Raw genomic sequence first — 24,564 nt, 5'->3', positions numbered from 1 at the left:
TTTGCTGCGTGCAGTGGCACACACCTTTGATCTCAGCACACAATAGGCAGAGGCAGGTGGATTTCTGTGAGTTTGAGGCCAGCCTGGACTACAGAGCAAGTTCAAGGATACCCAGGGTTATTATACAGAGAAACCCTGTCTCAAAAAAACAATTACAACAATAAAATCCACATAAATTCACTATACCCACTACATTCTGAAAGTCAGAAGTGCAGTATGAATTTTGCTGGACTACAATCAAAAGGATTTGGAAGAGTAGCTATGGATCTGGGGTCTAGACAGAACCATGTTCCTTGAGGTGGCATGATCAAAATCCTTTTTTCAAACCCTAACCCTAACCCTAACCTTTGCTATCATGTCTTTTTTACTCCTCTTTCTCTCTTCAACTTTTAAGAAGGGTTCAGATGATTATATCAGGTCCACATAAATAATCTAGGATAAGAATCCTATCAAAGTCCTTAATCTTACATCTAAAGTCTACTTTGCTGTATAATGCAATATATTCTCAGGGTCTGGAGATAATGTGTGCAAACATCACTGAGATGCCGTTATTTCTAAAGTGAAACACCACAAGGTGAAGAACTACCTCCCACAGGCTCATGGTCACCTTATTATGTAAAATATGCTTGCCAAACTGGACATTAAAGCATGCACTCCCATACCCAGCCATAGCTGCATTCTTTTTAAGTGGAAAAAAAGACAATGAACTGTTTTTTACAAAATAGTAAAAGATAATAAAGACATTTCACAGTTTTCTTTAGGTTTCATAACAAAAGGAATTGTGGAAATTCCCAATATTCATCAATGTAAACTGGAATTTTAAAGGTTACTGTGATAGAGTCATAGTAAAATACTGCACAGTAATACAGTAATATTTTTCGATATTTACCATATGACAATTTTAAGGACGTTCAATCCTTTCCCTATTTGATCATCATAATGTTCTATGAGGTAAAATTTTATTCCTCAGATGAGGAAATTGAGGCCAAAAAGTTAACCAGTCTGCCAAATGTCAAGCTGGTAGTAACCTGTGTCTTTAAACTGAGGCCATCTTAAATCTGTGAGCTCCCTCTCAATTGTATCATCACACAAACTCTACAGCTTACAAAAATGGTCCTCTAAGTAGGAACACCAACAATAATGTGCCACATTAAAGTGCTCTACCTACTTCAGAGCAGAAAGTCGGCTACTACCCAGCAGCTGTTCTGTTGTCTTTTAAGCACACTCCTGCTACGCTGTCCACAGCAGCTTACGACTGAGTCCTCTTGCCTCAGTCTCCCGACTTGCACTGCCATACCTAGCTGTACCTAGAATTCGACAAGGCAATAAAACACTTCTTTCTTATTATAAAAAGTAGTGTATGCTCAAATAGATTTATTATTTTATAAGTGGAAATTTTCCAAGTAGTACTTCCTGGCAGGAACATTATATAGACACTTCCTCAGAGGCTCTGCCAGAGCCATACTGATACAGCGGAAGATGCTTGCAGCTAACCATCGGACTGAACATGAGGACCCCAATGAAGGAGCTAGAGAAAGGACTGAAGGAGCTGAAAGGGACTGAAATCCTATGGGAAGAACAAAATGATCAACTAACCAAACCCACCACAGCTCCCAGGGACTAATGAGCACACATGGAAAGACCCAAGTCCAGGTGCATATGCAGCAGAGGACAGCATTCTCTGGCATCAATGGGAGGAGAGACCAGCGAAGGCTTATTTTCCCAGTATAGGGGAACGCCAAGGTGCTAAGGTGGGAGATGGTGGTTGGGAAAGGGAGCACCTTCATGGAAGCAATAGGAGGGGAAGATGGGAGGAGACTGGGGAAAGGGGATATCATCAGAAATGTGAATGGAGAGAATAACCAATTTAAAAAAGTGAAAAAGAAGAAATTTTCACTAAAGGCAGTATATGACCAAAATCAAAAAGCCAAAATATTTTCAAGGATTGAAGTAAAAAGTTGGCAAAACAACATATTTCTAATTGCACATCTGTTGTGGTATCTTTATACCCCAAGATGAGAAGGTAAAATACAATGGTTCTTACTATCATTTTATACTCCTGGAAACTGCATATTATATGCATAAAAACATACCTGCATGCACCCTTTGTATTTCTTTTTGATAGGGGCCAATAAACACATACTTTCTAATCTCTATAACATATATAAATGTTGCTTACATGGAAAAAGGGAACTTTGTAGATATGCTTAAAAACAGTTTCATATTGCCCTGATGTATCCAATTACAGCAGTTATCATAAGAGGGAGCCAAGATGAGTCAGAGACAGAAAAGAAAGCAACATCACATGCTTGGAAAACAAAGGAGGGTTCCTGGGCTTTAGGGGATAGGCAGCACCTAGTAGCCATGAAGTCAAGGAAATAGCTAACCTGCTGACACCACAGTGTTAGCCCAGTAAAACTGATTCTAAATGTGAGATAAAAAGACACGCCAGATGTGGTAGCATTCGCCTACAGTCAAACCAGCAGACCTAACATCCAGGAGGTGGCAGAAGACTGTGACTTGCAGGTCAGCTTAGGGTCCTTAGTGAGACCCTGCCTCCACAAAACAAAACAACACGAAACAAAGCACACTGAGGAGATAGTAAATATGAGTTATTTTAAACCATCCCATCTGTAACTTTTTATACTGGCAATAGGAAGCTAATACATATGGTACTAATAAGTTCCACCTTATGAGCACATTAAAGGAGCACAGAAACAAGTCAGACAAAAACATAAAGGAGCACTCAGATAAACTCAGGTAAGATAATACATAGGATAAATTAATGTTCCCCAATATATTAAAGTATTAATTAGAAAAAAAGTAGTGGACATTTCTAAATGACCTTATAAGTAGAAAAATGGGAATATGAAATGGGTGTCACAGATATTGAAAAGCTATCCCAATATTTTGTTTTATAAAAGAAAGAAAGCTTTGTGTAAATTTTCTGGAAATTAAAAAAAATACTACTTTTAAAATATCTAATTTATTAAAACTATAAGAAAACAGGTGAACTGATTATGAAAAATGTATCAAATATGAGAATTAGGTAGCAGAAATAGACATGTGTTATACTGACAAAAGAAAAATGGGAATCTAGTGTAATAATTATATTTCAGTGATACCAAGAACAGAAATAACATTTTAAGTAACTACTGAAACAACAAAATATTCTCTCAAGTCCTTCAAAACTCTCCACGTGTAATCAATTGGCAACCCATACAACTACTAAAATGAGGATCCAACCCACAGCCTGTGAAGTTCCCGTGTATGATGTCTTAGGGTAACTAGTACTGTGATAAAAGACAGGTTTATTTTCATCTTACAATCCCAGGGAACTCAGGGTAGATACTGAGGGTAGGAACTGGAAGCAGAGGTCACAGGAGTGCAGCTTACTGGCTTGCATCCCACAGCTTGCTTAGCCTAGCATCACCCTCAGTGGGCTGGAACCTTCCAAATTAATCACAATCAAAGAGTGCCCTCTGATGGAGACAATCCCCAACTGAGGGTATCTGCCCAAGGGACTCTAGCCTGTGTCAAGCTGACATCAAAACTAGCCTGTATACATGCTAAAAATATAAATCTTGAGAGATTCTAAAAAAGTTCCTATCTGAGTCTTGTTTTAAAACAACTGGGTCACAATTTGCTTCAAAATAATGTCTGGGAAAAGATGAGAGGAGGCTTAAAGCCTAGAAAGTTAGTGACAAGTGTGAGTCCATAGCACCCCTGTTATTCCACACTTTTACAACTAAGCACAGCCATGCTGTGCAGTGCAGACTAGTGACAGGAGCTGACTGAGTCACAAGTCAGTTTCCAAAGGTATCGTTCTCAACAAGCCCAGATCTCAGGTCTATCTTCGACCCCTTTTAAAATTCAGTGATAGAAATATTTGGTTGTAGTGTAAATTTGTGTTGCCTATTAATCAAGCTCAGGGGCACTCAAATATTTTAATATTATTTTTAGCAAAAGTGGCTACTAAAAGACTCGTTTCTAACTAGTTCAAGTTTTGTTAAAAGCTAAAATTAAACGTTGAATTTGATAGTTAATTCAAAGCATACCTTCTGCTAAAAGAATGTGAGTAGTGACTGGATCATTTCCAGAATATATATAACCAGCAGTGTAACTTATTCTGAGAATTTCAAATTTTCCTATTCTCTAAAACTACAATACTATTTCCACACAGCTCATTACCTATAGGGAAATACAAATTGATTTCCACTGACATACCCTGTAATAAAAACATATTCATTTAAAATTCATAAAAAGGTATTTTGCAATAACAATTCTGAAACTAGGTTTTCATTTCCCTAAAGTGTTTGTATTTTTATCCTTTACACATAAAAATCTCCGTTCTAATTATTTTACTGTACTATTCAAGACTTAAATTTCATTACAAACACATTCTTCAGAGCATAATCATATTACATTACAAGCCAACAACTACTCTCATCTTTAGTGTGATTTTAACTGTAATAAAGCTTCTCTTCTAGCCAATCCCCAAATGGATATACTATGTTAATTCCTGGGCTCTGCAATTTATCTTAATCTGTAAATGTCATAAGTTTTGATACAATTCTTAATTAGGAGTTGAAATGGTAAACTTTAGACTATGTGCAATATAAGTTAGCTTGTTTGCTTCCTTTTAGTGATTTAGAAACCATGGGTGTTAGATACTCAGAGTTCCTATGAACTGTTACTATTCTTTTCCTTCCTTCCTTCCTTCCTTCCTTCCTTCCTTCCTTCCTTCCTTCCTTCCTTCCTTCCTTCCTTCCTTCCTTTCCTTTCTTTCTTTCTTTCTTTCTTTTTTCCTTTTTTGAGGTAGGGTCTTACACATTGCCCAGAGTGCACCTAAATTTATTAGCTTCCTGTTTCAGAGTTCTAAGAGAAAGAATTATAAACATTTTCCCCTAAACTCAACTGTCCTAGTTAGGTTTTGATTGCTCTGACAAAACGCTATGCCCAAAACAACTTGGAGAGGAAGGGTTGACTTCAGCTTTAGGTTAGTTGCATACAGTACATACAGAGAAGTCAGGGCAGAACTTGAAGCAGAGACAATGAAGGAGTGCTATGTAGTGGCTTGCTCTCCATGGCTTGCTTTGTCTGCTTTCTTATATAACCCACAACTAGGTTGTAGTACCACCATCAGTGAGCAAAGGCCTCCCACATAACCAAAGAGCAATGCCCCTCAGACCTGCCAACAGTCCAATCTGCTGGCAGCATCTTCTCAACTACAGTTTCTCTTCCCAGAAACTCAAGCTTGACAAAAGCAGCGAAGCCTAGGTTACCAACTTCAAATTTTTATGAATTTCAATGTAGTCAAGTATCAAATTTCCTCATATTTACCTAGTTTGCGGGTACTTTGGAAGTAAAATTAACCCACTTGAAGGTAAATAGGACTGGAGAAAGGGATAGGGGATCAGGAGAACTTTTTGTTCTTCCAGAGGATGAGTTCTAATCCCAGACCCCACAATGATCCAAATCCAGGGAAACTAGTATTTCTGGCCTCTGCAGGAACCTGTACTTGTATGCACCACCCAGAGACAAGTAAAATCTTTAAAAAAACATAACGTAAGTAAGAAACAGCAAATAAACTTTAAGCAGGGAATTACAAACAAAGTCTGAAAAGAGAAAAGCATTGCAAAGGTGACTTTAGACAAGAAATACAATTTATATGTTTTAAATTGTCTCAACAATGACTTAACAAACTATAAAGATAATTTTGAAACTTTTACATTTTCTGCACAAACATTTGTATCTTTCCATATCTTTTTAGCACACAAAAAAGAACAGAAAATGAGCATATTGAACACCACACACACAGGTCCGTGGATTCCTGTTGAAAGGTGTTTGCAGCATCTCAGTCTCAATTCTCTGAGTGTAGGACCTTTCTGATTGAAACTATAACTAGAGAAGGAAGATGTGCCGCCCACTGCTTCTCAAGTTAGGGTTTGTTTTAGGATCTTCTGCAGTTCTTGTTCTCTTTTCTCCCAATGCTGGAGAATGAACCATGGGTTTCATGATGATCTAACAAGAACTTTAAACTGATGTATTTTTGCAGCCCTTGAGATGCATTCAATCTTTATAATATCAATGACTTCATTCAGACATTTGAAAACTATGTTTACTGAGATAAAAGCTTGGCATGGGGAACACACCTCTGCACTTGGAAGGTAGTTAGTAGACCAGATAACCAGCTTAAGGAATCTGAGTCTGCCTCAAAATCAAACAAATAAAGAAAGCAATGACTCAGCAGGTGAAGCCCTGGCCATGCAGGTCTCATGACCTAAATCTAAGACCCAGAACCAACATAAAGACAAAAGTAGAGAACCTACTCCACAAAGTTTTCCAGACTTCCATAGATGCACTATGATGGTACATGCACACCCACACTCACACATTAGACACTCAGATATAGTAAATAATAATGTTGATAATAATAATACAACATGAAACAAACAAAAAAAAAAGGGTAAAGTGAAAATGACCAGACATGATGGCATATACCTATAATCCCTGCACTTAGAAACAAGCAGAAGACACAAGTTCAAGAACAGCCTAGGCTACATAATAACACTGACTCAAACATACACACATACACAATACCACACACACACACACACAAACGCACATGCATATACACACACACAATGTAAAAAATATCAAACTACAGTTTTAAAAATTATAATAACTCAGATATTTTGCAGTCATGAACTTGTAAGTGGGACTGGAGAGATCTTGGTGTTCTTGCAGAGGACCCCAGTTCAGCTCTAAGTACCTACACACTGGCTCACGATTTACTGTTACTCCTGGTTCAGAAGACCCAATGCCCTCTCTAGCCTCCAAGAGCACTATCTACACACATGCACATGGTGCATACATACAATCAGGAAAAACAATCAAATAAAATAAGATAAATATTTTAATAATTTAATTAATTATAAAATGAATCTCATATACTGAGCAAGATATTTTATATCTTCTTTTCCTTAGTCACTAAAAAGCTAACAAACTGATATATTTTCTAAACTAGCCTCTGGCTTTTATGTATTTTTTTACAGCAATCAGAACTTCATTTATAGAGACCACATACAGTAAACGTTTAGGCAAATATACTATGCAAGCAGATTGATACATGTCATACAAGGAACCAACACTTAACTCTATAAACAATGATAGCTTAGAGGTCTCGAGGTCATTGTGTGAAGCTGTGAAGATGAAACCTGAATTTCCTTGGAGACCCCAAATGTTGGAGACATGAAAGCCATGGGATACCTGCCAAGGAAAGCTGCTAAAAATGGAACCAGCCCAAGAGAAATAAATATATTGCAGTCAACAAAGCTGAAAGGAGTTAGAGATCTCAAGGGAGACATGAAGATGCGGTGTGTCTAGCTGGTTTTTGGTCTTGCTTGGTCCAGTATTTCCCTACCATGCTCCCTTTCCTCCATTTTTTAATGTCTATGTATATCCTGTGTCATTACATGTTGTAAGTATGTCAACTGCTTTCTCATTTTGGACTTAAAGGGGTTAGAGTTAAGAGACTGGCAAGCATTTTGAAAGAGACATCAGACCTTAAAACATGTTTGAAACTATTATAGACTATGGGAACTTCTGAAGTTGGACTAAAGACACTTTGCATTGTGATATATCTATAAGCCTGTGGGGTCAGAGTGTGGAAAGTGCTAGTTTGATGAAAACAGCCCTATAGGCTCAGAGGGAGTGGCTCTAGTTGGAGGTGTGGCCTTGATGGAGTAGGTGTGGCTTTGTTGGAGAAGTGGATTATACAGGGTGAGTTTTAACATCTCAGGTGCTCAAACTAGGTCCAGTAGACATTCTCTTCTCCTGCTGCCTACAGATCAAGGTATAGATCTTTCGGCTCCTTCTTGTGCACTGGGACTGTCTCCATGCCTCCAAGCTTCCTGCCATGATGATAATGGACTAAACTTCAGAAATATAAGCCAGCCCAATAAAATGTCTTTCTTTGTAAGAGTTGCTGTGGCCATGGTGTCTCTTCACAGCAATAGAAACCCTAAGACAAAAACCATTTTAAAAAAATTATATATAACTTTTGGCTTATTGCCCAGGTTTTAGCAAGTATACTGCATTAGTTTCCTGTTGCTCCTGTAGCAAAGTACTTAGAAAATACTGCTGCACACCTTTACTAACGTCTGCTTATTCTTCATCCACTACAAGGCCATTTCCTTTTCCTAACTTATGGTTGTTTCTTTCATCTTCAAAGCACATCAATAATTTCCGAATCTATTGTGAAGTCTATCTTTGCCTGGAATAAGGATGTTGTCCCTTGCCTGTCAAATACTGATGCTTTTAATCCAAATTTAAACTGGAAACACTGGCATGGCATGATGGTGCAGAACTATAAAGCAAGGACCTACAAAGTAGAAGCCGGAGGGTCAGGAATACAAAACCAGCCTCAGCTGCATAAAACAAGAAACCACATAAGGCTACATGAGACACTGTCTCAAAACACAAGGCAAAATAAAAAGCTAACTCAAACTGTACTCAATACACCTAACTATCACAGCTATTCTAGCCTACCTTAACCATGCTCAGAGTAGTCACATTAGTTAATAGTTGAGCAAAATAATCTACAAAAAGCCTGTTTTTAATTGATAACCAAAAACATCATTAATAGTGCACTATATACAATTTCCATATATACATCCACTAGGTAATATTTAAATCAGGTTAAACATCGATCAGTATTTATTTTACTTCCAGTTATGTATATGCACGCATATCTGTGGCAAGGCATGTCTGTGGAGACTAGAGGCATCAGATCCCCCTAAGGCTGGAATCAGAGGCAGTTGTGAGCTGCCTTATGGGTGCTGGGAACTAAACTCAGGTCGTCTGGAAGAGCAAGTGCTCTTAACTACTTAGCCATCGCTATAGCCCTTGTCATTTCTTTGTGGTAAAAATATTATAATTCAGCCAGGTTGTAATGACTCACACCTTTAATCCCAGTACTTGGGAAGCAGAGTCAGGCAGAACTCTGAGTTTGAGGCCAACCCAGCCTACGGAGAGCCAAGGCTACACAAAGAAACCTGAGGATGGAGGGGAGCATAATTCTTTCTTCTTATTTTTTCGAACTACACAATACTGACTTGTTATCTACAGTCACTGTGTTAGTTTGGTTAGCTTGTGCAGCTAGTGCTTTTACCTACTGAACCAACTCAACCATTTTTAAGATTTTCACACAAATGTTCCTTTCTGGGGTTTTAGTTTTATTTAACAATCCCATACTTCCAGGCCTGAGTACATACAATCCCTATAACCCACAATGTGAAGGAAAGAAAACACACACACACACACACACACACTAAAAAATTAGTAACATTAAATTATATATTTAAAAATAACAAGGATACGGATTAATGGGAATGTGAAGAAAAGGGGAGATCTTGGGCTGGAGAGATGGCTCAGCAGCTAAGAACACTGACTGGTCTCCCAGAGGTCCTGAGTTCAATTCCCAGCAACCACGTGGTGACTCACAACCATCTGTAATGAGATCTGATGCCCTCTTCTGGTGTGTCTGAAGACAGCAACAGTGTACTTATTACATAAAAGATAAAGAAAGAAAGAAAGAAAAAAGAAAGAAAGAAAAAAGAAAGAAAGAAAGAAAGAAAGAAAGAAAGAAAGAAAGAAAGAAAGAAAGAAAAAAGAAAAGGGAAGACCTTGTGAGCAGCTGGTAGAAATATAAATTATGCAACCACTGTAGAAAATAGTATGGACATTCCCAAAGAAGTTTAAAAAAAGAAGGGCTGGAGAATGGCTTAGCATTTAAGAGCACTGACTGCTCTTCCAAAGGTCCTGAGTTCAATTCCCAGCAACCACACATAATGACTCACAACCATCTGTAATTGGATCTGATGCCCTCTTCTGGTGTGTCTGAAGACAGCTACAATGTACTCACATAACTAAAATAAATAATCATTTAAAAAAAGAAGAAAAAACTCTGTATATACCAAAAAAAAAAAAAAAAAAAAAAAAAAAAAAAAATGAAATCAGCACCTCATGGATATATTCACATTTGTTTATGTTGCCATTTTATTCACAACAACCAATATATAGTAAACTATCTATGAGTCTTACAGTAAATAAATGGAAAAAAATTGTAGTATAAAATAGTATGTTTATACCTAATACACATACATACATATATACATTTCCACACACACCACATGCAGACACACACATGAATGTATGCATGTGTGTATGTATTCAGCTTTCAAAACTGAGATCCTTGCATCTGCAACCACATTGATGAACCTGGAAGCCACTACACTAAGTGAAATAAGTCAGACATAAAAACAAAACAAAAGCAGCACACAATGGCACACTCCATCAATTCTTGAACCCAGGAGGCAAAGGCAGGCTGTGAGGTCTAGAGAACTCTGTGAATTCAAGATCAGCTTGGTCTGCACAGTGACTTCCAGGACAGTCAGAGCTACACAGTGAGACTATGTATCCAAAAACAAAACAAAACAAAGCAAACAAACAAAAACGGAAAAAGAAAGAAAAAGAGAAAGAAAGGAATAAAACAAAAACAAAGCAAACAAGAGAGCCAAGAAACACCATGATTTCAGTTACAGAGATCTTAAAATCTTCAAATATAGAGCTGACGGAACGGCTCAGCAGTTACACACTTACTGCTCTTGAAAAGAACATGGGCTCTTGAAGAGCACCTACATGACAGCTCAGAATTGTCTAGAACTCTGTCTAACATCCAGTTCCAGGATTTCTGACACCCTCTTCTGGCCTCTTCAGGCACTGAATGCAGATGGTGCAGACATACATGTAAGCAGAACACTTACTAAATAAAAATAAATAATTTTTTAAAAACTCAACTGAAACAGAATAAATTAGTATTTACCGGGGTAAAGAGAAAAGGGGACATGGGTCAAAGTGAGCAAAGTTGAAGCTATAGAGACTAAGGCCAGAAATCAAATTCATAATGTGAGGACTGTTAAAACAGCAGATACAGGAAGTTTACTGAACTGGATTCTTACAAAATGCAAAAACCAACATTCTAGGTGATGAACAGGCTTATTTGCTTGCCTAATAGTCATTTCATAGTGGATCAAAACAGCACACTCTACACCTTACATAGAAGTGATCACTGAACAGTACCAAAGGCCTTTCCTATGCACACTTATATGGACATATAACTTTTCTCTTTCAATTTAGTGATATAAATAATCCTAATAGATATTCTAATTAATATTTCTTATAAAACTCCTGAAATAAATCCTACATGGATAGCAGTGTAATTACTCACTTGATACACTGTTGGATCTGTATACTAACATTTCTGTTTGTATACATTCATAAACATATATGCACAAGTGAAATGGTCTAAACCTCCCATATACTTTTTTGGCACTACTTATAAGATTCTGTATATTAAGAATATGCTAAAATCATAAAGTAAATGGAAAATGTGTTCATCTCTTTCTAGGTATTATTCTACTTATAATAACACAGATATGTCTGCCTATGAATAGTAACAGTTGGCATTAATAGAACATTTTATTGGATGTAAATACATTAAACATGTCCACTTATACAAGAGGCAGTTCAAGTGTGAATGCATCTATCTTGATTTGGTGTGTCTTCAACAGGACATCACTCAACTTATCCTGTTCCCACTTTTGTGGAGATTTACTTGTATTTTGCAAGAAAACTGTCCTCACTTCTTTCCTTCAACTCAAAATGACCTCTATGTGCGGCCTGAACAAAGACCAAGTTTGTGAATGGCTAAAGCTCTGTGTGTTTTCTATCTCCTAAGCTTTGAGCTTTTACCTTTGCTGTTTCATTTTCTCAAAGTTCTTTTAGTTTGTTAATTTTTAATTTCTTTTAAACGTGAAGGAAGTTCTTATGCTAGTTATAAGTGTTTTTTCTCTCATGTCCAAATGTTCCCTTTAAACTGGGGTTTGTGGTATTAACAAGAGAAGTCACTCTCTCAGCTTGCTTCTTGCTAGACTAGGTGAAGAGGAGGTACAACAGGCAGACTTGGAATCAAGAACTGACTCTTTCTCCATTCTCTTTAGTCTGGCAGCCAAGAGCTGCTTGACTTAAACCCTTTACCTATTTACATCCCCTGAAAGAAACCAGCATCAGGCTGAAGTTCCCCTAGTCAGCCCCTTCATTACTTAGAAACATAGACATATGGATACAAAGATTGGTCTCTTCTGTCTTCCAGTGTATTCAACTCACTTTTCAGGACAGTCAGATCTGATGAGCACCCAGCTAAAAACTTCACTGTAATTTTATGATCTCTTTTTATCTCTAAATAAGGATACACTCTAAGCCACTGTTGGGTTAGACCTCAACAAATGAAATCTCCAGGACATAATTTACCCTATAAGATCTTTTCTCATTATTCTTTCCTATAGGGTCTTAAGGCGATTTTTTAAACTCAAAATGTATAGCTTTTTGTTTGTCCAGTAGATCCATCCTAAAACTGTGACTTACAATTTATTTTTTGAGGTTTTTTTAGTAGTGATCTATATTTATCTGCATATGTTGGCTGTTCAGGGCAATGATTCAGTTCCCAGTCATAACCAATCAGCCTAGCAAAATAAGAAATGTAAAACAGCCTTAGCTCCAAAATTACATCTGTGCTCTATTTCCTCCAGCCATCTCACTATCTTGAAGCTTCTTTCCTGTATTCTATTTATTAACTTGGTACTCAACAGAAGCTACTAAGTTCCTTTCAGCCTTTTTTGTCTGCTCATGACTAAGTATTTTCTAAGCATGCAGCCTGGCCAGACAACAAGCACTCATCAAAGTGACTATCAGCAGATCACAGAACATGGGAAGTTTAAGTAGCAAATATGCCAAGTTGACTCTTCTATTGAAGTCCAGAAAAAAATAGTGACAGGAATCTACCAACTAGTTCACTACCTCTAAGATGAATAGAGCTGAACTGACCTTCTAAGCACAAAGTAACATCCAAAAAGATACTATCAGCAAAAGCCTATTAAACTGCTTTTACAAGCTTTGAAAAAAGGAAAATGTATCTTTATTCTGTGACTCAGACTTTGTTCAGCAGCATGGAGAATAAAATGCCCTACCTGCATTCTGTCTGAAAACCTTTCTCCTTTCTTATCTCTGCAGGTTTGCTTATTTAGGTTATTCTGCTCCTGAAGCAGGAGGAAAGAAAAGTTAGCATCAGGAGCTAACAGCAGTGTTCTCTACATTGCCATTTCTTTCCTGGCACCTGTTTTACACTCTAAAATGTTTCCCTCATTTGCAGCTGTGTGTGTATGTGTGTGTGTGTGTGTGTGTGTGTGTGTGTGTGTGTGTGTGTGTGTGTGTGTGTAAAAAATGCATTTATTTTTGTAGATATGCATGTAGAGTTGTGGTGAGTTCCTGTGAGAAGGTCAAAAGACAGTTTTAGAGTGTTAGTTCTCTTTCCAACATATGAGACCTGGAGATTGAACTCAGGTCATAAGACTTGATGGTAAGTGCCTTATCCAGTGAATGATCTCACTGGCCTTACATTATAGCTGAATTAGCCCATTTAATATTAGTCTTGTAAAGAGTTATCTTCACTTTACAAATGAATACAATGACTGTTATGGAAGTTAAGGTATTTCAAAGCCACTAAGGCAAGAACACTTAAATCAAAGCATCTACAGCTACTTAAGAGACACTGCCACTAACTTTCATAGAATGACTTTTCTATAATTCAAGGCACACAAATTTATCTGGCCTCATTTCCACACATAAAATGAAACCATGTATGTTGTAAGGTTGTTATACAAAGCTAATGGATGAATGATGACACATGAACAATACTGCATTGTTCCAGTGTTAGTTACAAGTGTTCATTTTGGTTTACTGTTGCTTGGAAATTTGACTAAAGGGGGGATGCTGGGCTTCTGGGCTGCAAAGCATTTGCCTAGCATGCACAAAGGCTTTGACACTCAAAATCACTGATAAACTGACCTAATTAAGTGTACTAAACTGGATGTAGTAGCATAGAACTGGGAACTTGGCTAGAAAGAGGCTGAGGCAGAAATCAGACCTCTTAAGTCCTAGAGCTCAGAGGCAGACTGGTCACATAATGAGAACCTATCTGAAAGTAAATTCTGTATAATAAAGGGGCTAGAGTGATAGATGGATCAGAGTAAACTATAAAATTTTATCAGAGGACCCAAGCTTAGATCCCAGCAAGCTCATATCTCAAGCAGCCTATAACTGCACTTCCAGGCCATCTGACACCTTTTCTGGCCTCTATAAACACCCAAACACACATGGCACACACATAGCAGACAGACACATTCACACAGCACAAACACACAAAGAAAAATAACTCTTAAAAAAAGCCATTAAAGAAATAAACAATTAAAAATAAAAGCTAGCATGCACCAGTAATATTATAGAACTCAATAATCTGGCCCTTGTCAGTTCCACTGCTGGTTACCATGACGATGTGTGGAAATACAGGTGTATTGTCCCCTATCCACACTCCTCAGAACAGCAGAATTCTGTATAAAGTATTAGTTACATACAATCTGCATGCTATAAACCCCTAAACTAAAAATCTCAAGCCAAAAATTAAAACTTTTTTGAGTGCCTACATAAAAATCAAGATGTTCTAGATCCTAGATTTGAGATTTCTGGGTTAGAAGTGCTCAGCATGCGTTTGCAATTGTCTGTCAGCACATAATAAAAAGTCTATGTTATCTGTCTGATCACACAATGGGTTCTTTATGCCTCTGGCTTTGTAGCTATGTAAAACTTTTCCCTTAGAATAATTCAAAAGTACTAAATTTTATTTTGGCTCTAGGGGTTACAATGCAGGTCAAGTTCATAGTAAGCAAGTACATGATCACTGGGCTAAAATCCACAGCTAGCCCTTCTTGCAAATTTGTGTTTAGTTTTCTTTTATGTATATGAGTGATTTGCATGCATGCATATCTGTGCACCACATGCATGACTAGTATTCATGGAGGTTAGAAGAGGATGTTTGACCCTCTGGAGCCAGGATTCAAACCTAGGTCTTCTAGAAGAGTAGCCGGTGCTTATACGCACTGAGCCATCTCTCTAACCCTTACTGTAATTCTAAAGAGAACTAAGTTTCTCTTATAACGTGGCTTCCACACCAGTGTTCAGGTATGAGACAGTAACAAATTAAACCTTAATAATACCTTAAAAATGGAGAGAATTGAATAAAGAAAACTCAACAACAATCAAGCAAAAGCTTAATTCAAGGTTTTAAAAGTAACATTAAGAAACAAAACAATCAAAGAAATTGAGGGATAGGAATATGCCCTGGTAGAACAGAGATTTCTAGCATGTGTGAAGCTCTGGGTTCAGTTGCTGCCAATAAAATTTTAAGAAACAGAAGAGGAAGGGAGAAAAAGAGAAAAGAAACAGAATATGGCTAAAAAATAAGAGGCTTAATAAATACTTAAGCTAAATAAACTAAATAATGTGCATTTCTTAAGCTAAATAAACTAAGTAATGTGCATAAAAGAATAGCACTAAGTATTTTAATATAAGAAAAGCGACTAAAACTATTTATTTAAAATGTAAACATTTTCTATGTTGTCAAATGACTTACAGCAAGATGTACAATGTGACTAAGACTGTCTCTTTCAAGGCAGCCAAGCAACACAGATTTGATGTTCTCTCTACACTTTAAAATTTTTTCTTAGGTTTTCCTTCCTTAGACTTCACCTCAAGTATGTATGCTATCGCCCAGTGGCAATGATTCAAAAAATGTTTATCATCAAAAGATTCCAATTATACATATTAATATCAATACACATATAAACATACATGTAAAAATAAATAGGACAAATGAACTTTTATATAGATATATATAAATGTTCTCTCTCTCTCTCTCTCTCTCTCACACACACACACACACACACACACACACACACACACACACTCATAAAAACAAAGAGGCTATAGAGACAGCTTAGCAGTTAAGAGCATTTCTTGTTCTTCCAAAGATCCACGTTTGGCTCCCAGCATCCACTTCAGGCAGCTCACAACCACTTTTAACTCCAGCTCCAGGAATCTGATGTCCTCCTCCAGCCTCCACTTACCCACATGTGACAATATACTCACACACACATGCATACACACACACATACACACACACACACACACCCACACAATTTTTTTTTTCAAAACAGGGATTTTCAAAGGAATAGCAAAACAAATTTAAATGAAAACGAAAGTGTTTATGTCTTAACTTACTGACTGATTAAGTCAGATGCCGTCTTGCAGCCATCATCTGCCTCCTCTTCCATATCAGAGTCCAAACCATTGTCACCTTGTAAAAAAGAATGAACTACTGAAAACATGTTTATAAAATTAAAAGCAGTATATAAAAAGTGCCATCTTAAAAAAGATACAGATAAAAAAAAAACTTACAAAATATTTTTCTATTACTCCTACTTTTTTAAGATTGACTTTGTTTATGTGCATGTATGTATGAATCTGTGTGTAAATAGGGGCACACATGCAGGTGTCCACAGAAGTCAGAAGCGGCATCACAGACGGCCGTAAGCCACCCAATGTAGGGTCCAGAAACCAAACTCACATACTCTAGAAGAGCAGCAAATACTCTCGATCCCTAAGCTATCTCTCTCTCCAGCCTCAAGGGTTATATTTTAAATGTTTATTTTTTCATTATCTTCCCTTTACCTATCATATACTTACAAGAATGTGTAGGTATAATCAACAGACAATATACATATATGCGTATATGTATATTATTCCCAGGATTACAAATTTCATTAAATCATTTATTTGTAATTTTATTTGTGTGTTTGTATACAGTGAGGAAGATGCCCTGAGAGGCTAGAAAATGATATCAGATCTCCTGAAGTTGGATTTATGTTGGTGCTGGGAACCAAACTCCAATCTTAACTACTGATCAATCTCTCCAACCTTACAACTTTACAGTAATTTAAAAAAGAAAATAAAAAAAAAATTACCAGTCTCTGGAAATTCTGCTTTTTGTTTTTTTTGGTGATGCAAATGAGAAAATTCTCTCAATATTCCAAATCAAACTAAAAAAATACTTGAAAATTCAAAATTCTAAAAGTTATCAGTATCAAATAATAATCTTATTTTGGAAGAAATAAATGCTGAAAAATTACAAACAATTCTAATATTGCATCTAGATGTTAATGAAACAAGAGAAATATACAATAGTTCATTATAAGTTATAAAGAAAATAAAGCAAAAAATGTCTTATTTTTTAAAAAATATAACTTCTTGGTAATTTTTTACAGTCCTTCTGATAATATTCTAATTTTCATCTTATAGTATATAAACATGGACTCATTTATATATTGGTTAAGAAAAAAGTATATATCAAATTTGGGATTGTTAGAAATTCTACTGCTATGTAAATTATATTTTCCAGTACAGACAGAAGTAAAGATATTCTTCAGTGATTCCTCAATAGAGAAATTAAAGTCACATTCAAGCAAGAGAAAGAAAACCTCAGTATTTATGCAGAGAACCACTTAATAAGTTTGCAGAATATAGAAATATTCATTCTTACCCTCAAGAATCTTCAAGATTTTTTTTTCAGACAGGAGCTCTAATTGTTCCTGGCATAGTTTTTTAATTTCTTCTACTGAACAGTTCTAAAGAAAATGACATTTAAAAAAATTGCATTTATGTACTATAGCTCCAATGTAAACTGGAAAACTGCAATTATAAAAAAAATTGAATTAGCAAAATCTTATAATCAAACAAATAAAAGCTTCAAGAATATTCACATGAATTTATGGGATAAAATCTGAAAAGCTGTCAGTTGACATGAATATTTCAGAAATTTGAAGGAATGCATAAAATCATGTTTATTAGAAGCAAAATCTGAACAAAAAGTCAGTCTTCCTATAAATGTAGTCTATTTACCTCATGTAATTATTATAAAGATTTAAATCTGCAGGACGTGACCATATGAGACACTTGCCCTTAGGTTTTGCCTGGGCTTTGTATAACCATAAAATCAGATTATAACATATTTTCCTGAAGTGTCCAGAAATATATATGTAAAAAAAACCTATGAACATGATGAAACATAAGCTACTACAAACTATTGTGGACTGTTACACAGCAGCATACTATTCTTTATAACTCCAATTAGTACCACTACTGGAAAAAAAATTGAATTCTTTCCATAGGGTCAATAAATGTCTTGCCAAAACATTTTTCTTTAAAAAAAAAAAAAAAGCTTAAATATATAAGGCTGTAAGATCATTTAAGGTTTTTTAGATTTTTCTCCCTTGAATTATTTCAAGTAACTTGTACAGATTAGAGCATCCAGTCAGACACTACATTCAGAGAAATGACTGCTACAGATGAAGGCTCTGCTTCTCCGTGTGTGCAGCCTATTATTGCAGGAAAGTACCTTCAGCACATCAGGGAGCATCTTCTGTAGCTTCTTTTCCCCTATTATACAGAAGCACTGCTGCAGCATTTCTTTTTTGTCTGATATATAGAAACTAACAGGTTTTAATGAGACAGTCAGATCCAGTCCACCTTCTTCAAGATCACTGTGCTCTGCCAAGAGTAATTCTTTTTCCAGACTTGGTAAAAGATACTTGGTTTCCTACAAGTAAAGAAACAGGGAAGTATTAAATAACATTTAGAATACTCTGAATACATGCATGACACACTCTATTGTCACGTATTCATTTTTCATTAAGAAGTTCTAGAGTCCTCTATTTGCACAATTGTCTACCTAAAGTCAGAAGAAAATGCAGTTCTTCACCACTTTTTAATGCTGTTCTCTACAACGCAGTTAACTGAAGGGCTTGTAATAAAAGAAAATCCTATCTCAGAAGACAGAAATCAAAACGTACCACTTCCTAAAATTTTATACTTGAAGAATTAGAAGATTCCTTCAAGGGTCACTCATCCAAAAGCTAGAAATGCTTTGTCATTCTACTCAAATTCATATAAAGAAACAAAATAGCAGCAAATGTTACAAATCACAAACACAAAGCTGTATTTAAACCACAAGCTATCATTTTTCAAACTGTTACATGATTTAATCATATATCAACTGTCATTTCTGACAATTTCCCATAACTAGTCAGTCTTTCTAAATCTACTGTCAAAACATTGGCCATAATCCTTCCTAGGCTGTAACAACCACGGAGCCAGATTCTCCACATCCAGTATGAGATTTCAAGATTTCCGTTTTGTTAATGTTTGCAAGATGAACTCAGTAGGCCTCATGTTGTATATACATTCTACGTAAGGAAGTCTTTCCTCTTTCCTTCCCCTACACTACACCATATCACACCATTAACAAGTGCACATGCTTCTCAGATACAAATTTGAAAGTCCAAATAGTGTGGGAAAGCAGGAAAGATCTATAATTTTTAATTTTCTTTTTTCAATTTAAGACTGTTTATTGCTCTTAGATGAGTATATCATGTATGAGCTTTACACATGTGGAGGTTGGACAACTTTTGAGAGTAGTTTCCGAACAGTTTCAAGAATGGAACCTGGGTGTAAGACTTGTGCAGCCCCACTGAGCCATCTCACAAGCTCTTAGAACTTCTTCCTAGGACACACCTTTACGCTCAGCACTTGGGAAGGAGAGGCAGGTGCATCTCTGTGAGTTCCAGGATAGTCAGGGGTTCATAGTGACACCCTGACTGAAAATAAAAACAAAAACCAATTAAGCTTGTAAAGCCTTGATAAGCATATAAGGAAAACTTATGAGTTGCTATCAAATATTCATGAACCTCCCAACTCTGTTCACTACACAAATGGAAACTATAGGCTAACCTAACTTATGATGTGCCCCAGCACTCAAGAAACAGAGAAAGGCCAATCTTTGTCTAGATAGTGAACATCAAGACAGCCAGGGATACAAGTAGAGGCCCTGTCTCAAAATAAACAAAAATATCTACCCCAAAGTAAAAATACTTCATACAACATATAAGTCCAACACACCAAACAGGGCTTTCCTCAAGACAGCATATATAGTTTGCCATCAACTAACTTACCAATACTTAAACAACAAAATTACACTAACTAGCTGATACAACCACATCAACACCATGTCAGGAAGCCATATGAGAAAACCAAACCCACAGAACCAAGAGTTGAAGAAATTTTCCTGACCTAAGCAAAGTCACCTTCACATTCTATCATAAATACACTAATTGGTACAACATTGTAACTGTTCCCACTAGAGTTGGATGTGTGGCTCAGTGCTAGAGCATTTGCCTAAACAACAGGTTCAAGGCCCTGGGTTCAATACAGAATGGAAGGAAAAAGAGGAGAAGAGAGGGAGGAGGAAGTCTTGCTTTAAAAACAAAATGGGTAGAGAATGCCCATTCTCACTAATACTGTCTAACACTATACTGAGCTTTGAAAATACAAAATGAACAACAACAAAAAAATACTAAAAAGGTCAAACTTCAGTGTGAGTAGAAATATTACAGAAAATGACTAATAACAAATAATGTGACCAGTTATAATGTTAAAAAGTATGAGTCTAGAGAGATGGTCAGCAGTTAGGAACACTTGCTAATGCAAACTCTTCATATGGCAGCTCACAACTGCCTGTAACTCCAAGATCTGATACCCTCACCCACACACACGTGCAGGCAAAACACCAATGCATATTAAAATGAAAAAAAAAATTGGATTAAAAAATTATTACAAGGGGCTGGAGAGATAGCTCAGTGGTTAAGGGCACTGACTGCTCTTTCAAAGGACCTGGGTTCAAATCCCAACACCCACATGGCAGCTCACAACTGTCTATAACTCCAAGATCTGACACTCTCACAGATATACATGCAGGAAAAACATCAAAGCACATAAAATAAAGGTAAGCAAATTTTAAAAACTAAGGTCTTTTAAATACAATATCTATGAGAAAAGAGTTGGCAAGCGCAGGTGACTTGGCTCAGCAGGTAAGGACTCTTGCCACCTTCCTAACATGAGAGCTCAATCCTTTGGAACCCATGTGTTGGACAGAAAACCTGTGATTTGTCCTTTAACTCCTCCTGGGTCACGGTATGTGCTCAATTAAATTAATAAGTGTGAAATGTGTTAAGTGTTTTTAAAATACAGAATAATTTTTATAAATTTTACAGTCTTCCAAAAGATTTTACAATCTTACAAAATCTGGAAGGCAAAAAAAAATAATAATAATAATACAAGTTCTGGCTACAAAAAAAAAAAAAAAAAAAAAATTCAAATGCTCTAGCACACCTTAAACCAGCAATTCCCAACCTGTGGGTCAAGACACCTGGGGGGTGCTCCAATGACCTTTCCACAGGCTTACCTAAGACTACAGGAAAACACGGTAACTGTATTGAAGGGTCACAGCATTAGGACAGTAGAAGCACTGCTTTAAACCAAGTCATATGAACATTTGCTGTACACTCTACTCAAAAGTTTAAAACTAACACTTAAGTGAAATATGTGTGAGACTTCTCAGTGAAACACTGAATAAAAGAAAAAGAAGCCAAGAATCTATATAACTACACGAAGGACCAAATCGTAAAGTGTAGAAATATTCAGTACTACTATTCATCAGGAAAATACATATTAAAACCATGTTAGCCAAGTGCGGTGGCACATGCCTTTAATCCCAGTACTCAGACGACAGAGGAAGAAAAAAAATTTTTTGAGTTCCAGACTAGTGAGGCCCTGGCTCAAAAACAAACAAACAACAAAAAAGATGTAATAATCACTCGGTCAGTCTGACAGCTCTCTAAAAAGAAAACCAACAGGGATTGGGGGAGGGGTACCCCTGTAATGTCAGCATTCCAAGGCCAGAGGCAGGAGAGTGGATGAGGCCAGCCTGGTCTAAGGAGCATACATACAGCAAGTTCCAGGCTAGCCAGGGCTATACCAGGGGAGGGGGAAACAGGGGAAAGGGGGAGAATTAGAAAGAACATGCTTGTGAAGACTGGAAGAGATGAATAGCCATACAATTTCAACTATAAATCAGTGAGTCTTGCTTTAAAAGCATTTGGTTTTCTTTCACCACGTCTGTTTTATTTTAAAATAAAAGTTTGGATTTGCATATCTAGGGTTTAGTTCATTTGGGCTGTGAAGCCCAAGTATCGAGAGCATGAAGCATTTGGTCAATATATCATATGGTGCTAGTATGCAGAGAAAGAAATTCATTGATTTTTAAATACATATACTTTTTGACACTTTAATTCCACTTCTCTAAGTCCAAGCCTATGTAACACTGGCACAAGATCTATGAACAGTTGGTATTGTATGTAAAAATCAATAAAATTGAAAGCCTAAATATTGATCAGTAAAGATGCGTGGATACTGCGACACCTAAAACACATCATGTCTGGCAAGTGAACCATTCAATGCGGGCATATCCCCAATTACATATGTAAAAGTAAACAATGAAAAGTGGCTACATATCCACAGAAGGTATGGATACCAAGTGGCAGTATGAAGCGCTTTCAACTCCTAGGAACTATGAAATTCTTGCGATTGTGACTGTGGCTAAAAGTCCTAAACTTGGGTCTCGGGTGTTTGTTGTTATGGGATTTTTGTAATATATGTGTAATGTGAAAATAATAAAAATCCATTAAGTAGGTAAAGATGATCAGTGCTTACACCGGCATTCGTAACTACTTCCCGACCCACAGATCCTCTAGGGAGAACCGGAAAACCACAAGTAAAAGAAACCGCGAAAGTTTAATGGGGAAGGAGTACAGAACAGTAAATCCAGAAACTTGGAAGTTCAATACATGAGGACGGGTTCAAACGGACTCAGAATAGTTCCGGCGGCCCAAGGGACCCCGGCACTAACAATGAGCTCTGCCCGCGCCCGCGCGGCTCTGCAGCCCGGCTCTTCTGAGGGGCCGCAGCTCCGGGAGGCGGCGCGAGGCGAGGCACGCACCTGCTGCAGGGAGCCCGAGACGCTGGAGGACGAATCAGTGCTCCTCCGCTTTCGGCGCTCGCTTCGTTCCGCGCCGCCCGCCACACTTGTCCCGCCGCCGGCGACCCCGCAGCAGCCACCGCTCCCGCACCCACCCGCGCTCCCGCTCAGTACGGGCACTAGGTCCGGGGCCGCGAGTGTCGCAGCTGCCTCCTGCCCGCTCCGCTTGCGCCGCTTCTCCCGGGAAGACTTCTTCCCCGTCATGGTCCTCGCGCTGCAATCATCAGCGACAGGCGGCCGTCTCTGCAGCAACAGAACCCCGCTTCCGTAGCGGCCGGCGCTGCGGTCGCGGGATGGGCGTCACTTCCGGTCCCGGCGCGTTTCGTGACGTTTCGTTTCGGAGGCGAGGTTCGGATGCACTGTGCCAGCTGCTGAGGTTGTCTGAAGTTTAAAAGGTGACCTGTAGTCAAACAGATCTGTTTGATTTTTTTCCAACCTCTGAGAAGATCTCGGTTTTGTTTTGTTTTTTAGTGTTTCTCAGCTTACAAGTCGAAAGGTAAAATTAAAGTTACTGAGTCTCCAATTTTCATTCCCTCGTATTTCCACGTGTATACAAAAGTATAACATTAAAAATAATTTCAGAATAAAAAAAAATTGTTTCACTACAACCTCATTTGAGCAATTTTTAAGTACACTTTAAAGACTTGTACAAAAATAACCGATTTATGCTTCCTCTTTTTGTATTATTAAGATTAATTTCGAGGCAGGATTCCTTGTTACTTTTAAAGGAATGGAAAGGGAGTAAAAAGAAAGACACTTTCCTGTGGTTTTTCAGCGTTCAACAATGTGAGATTAGAGTTTACTAGAGGCTGGAAGATGGCCACGTGGAGATGAGTTCTAGCTGCCTACAGTAAAACGTTTTCAAATGGCCTAGAGAGATGGATTCCTTTGTCCGGGTTTTATTTCTGAGGTAATCCAGCAAGAGGTTGTCTGGCATCCTGTCTCTGCCTCGGAAGTATGTGGAAGTATAAGGAAGTATAAACACACACCATATACCTTGTGAAGTCTGAACTTGAATATGTTTGTGAATTTGTGTGATTTTGTTGTTGCTGTGTGAAATAAAAGAACCACTATTCTCATCTTAAATGGAATAAGAGTTTATTTGTTGCTATTTTGAGTGGCAAATGGCACAAGGAACTTGGATTTTGGTTACCCCAAACTCCATGTTCCAAATGTGGAAGCAGTTTCATGAAGTTTTTATTTATTTACTTTTTTATAGTTTTTCAAAACAAAGATAAATCAAGGCAACTTTAAAATACATTAGTGGGTACACCTAAGATACAGATACATTGAGATAGGAAGGGAGACTATTCTATAGGCCCAAGATTTTATCTGATGACCTCCTCGGCTCTTGGATAGTAAGAAGCTAATGTTCTGCTAAGTTAATAGCTTCTAAGAGGCTTTTGTTATTACTATCACAAGATGTTAGTTGAGATTGTTACATCCAAAAGAAACTCCAATTCCCAACTCCAAAAGGCAGTCCAGATATCCAGAAATAAATGGGCTGCAGGAGGAGTTCTGGCAGTTAGATGAAAACAAGCATTCCTCCGAAACCTGTGAAGCTGCTTTCCATTTACCAAAAGGAGTCATTTCCTTTACCTCTGGCAGAAGGGACATAGGCC

At 37.4% G+C, this 24,564-nt stretch overlaps 1 protein-coding gene across 1 annotated transcript in view; it reads right to left on the bottom strand.

Annotated features, from left to right (window-relative positions):
- CAAP1 (caspase activity and apoptosis inhibitor 1) overlaps positions 1–23,160 on the bottom strand; it is a 44,368-nt gene extending 21,208 nt beyond the window's left edge. Inside the window, exons 1-4 of the mRNA XM_080921148.1 lie at positions 22,904–23,160; positions 18,410–18,610; positions 17,555–17,639; positions 16,237–16,312 (exon numbers count right to left, since the gene is read on the bottom strand). Of these exons, the coding sequence (XP_080777274.1) occupies positions 16,237–16,312; positions 17,555–17,639; positions 18,410–18,610; positions 22,904–23,146 (605 nt within the window). The 5' untranslated portion in view covers positions 23,147–23,160. The remainder of the gene's footprint in view (positions 1–16,236; positions 16,313–17,554; positions 17,640–18,409; positions 18,611–22,903) is intronic.
- Between the last annotated feature and the right edge of the window lie 1,404 nt (positions 23,161–24,564).

The sequence above is a fragment of the Micromys minutus genome (genome assembly GCF_963924665.1).
Source record: "Micromys minutus genome assembly, chromosome: 9".
NCBI classification, from domain to species: domain Eukaryota; kingdom Metazoa; phylum Chordata; class Mammalia; order Rodentia; family Muridae; genus Micromys; species Micromys minutus.
This window is presented reverse-complemented; position numbering and strand designations above follow the sequence as displayed.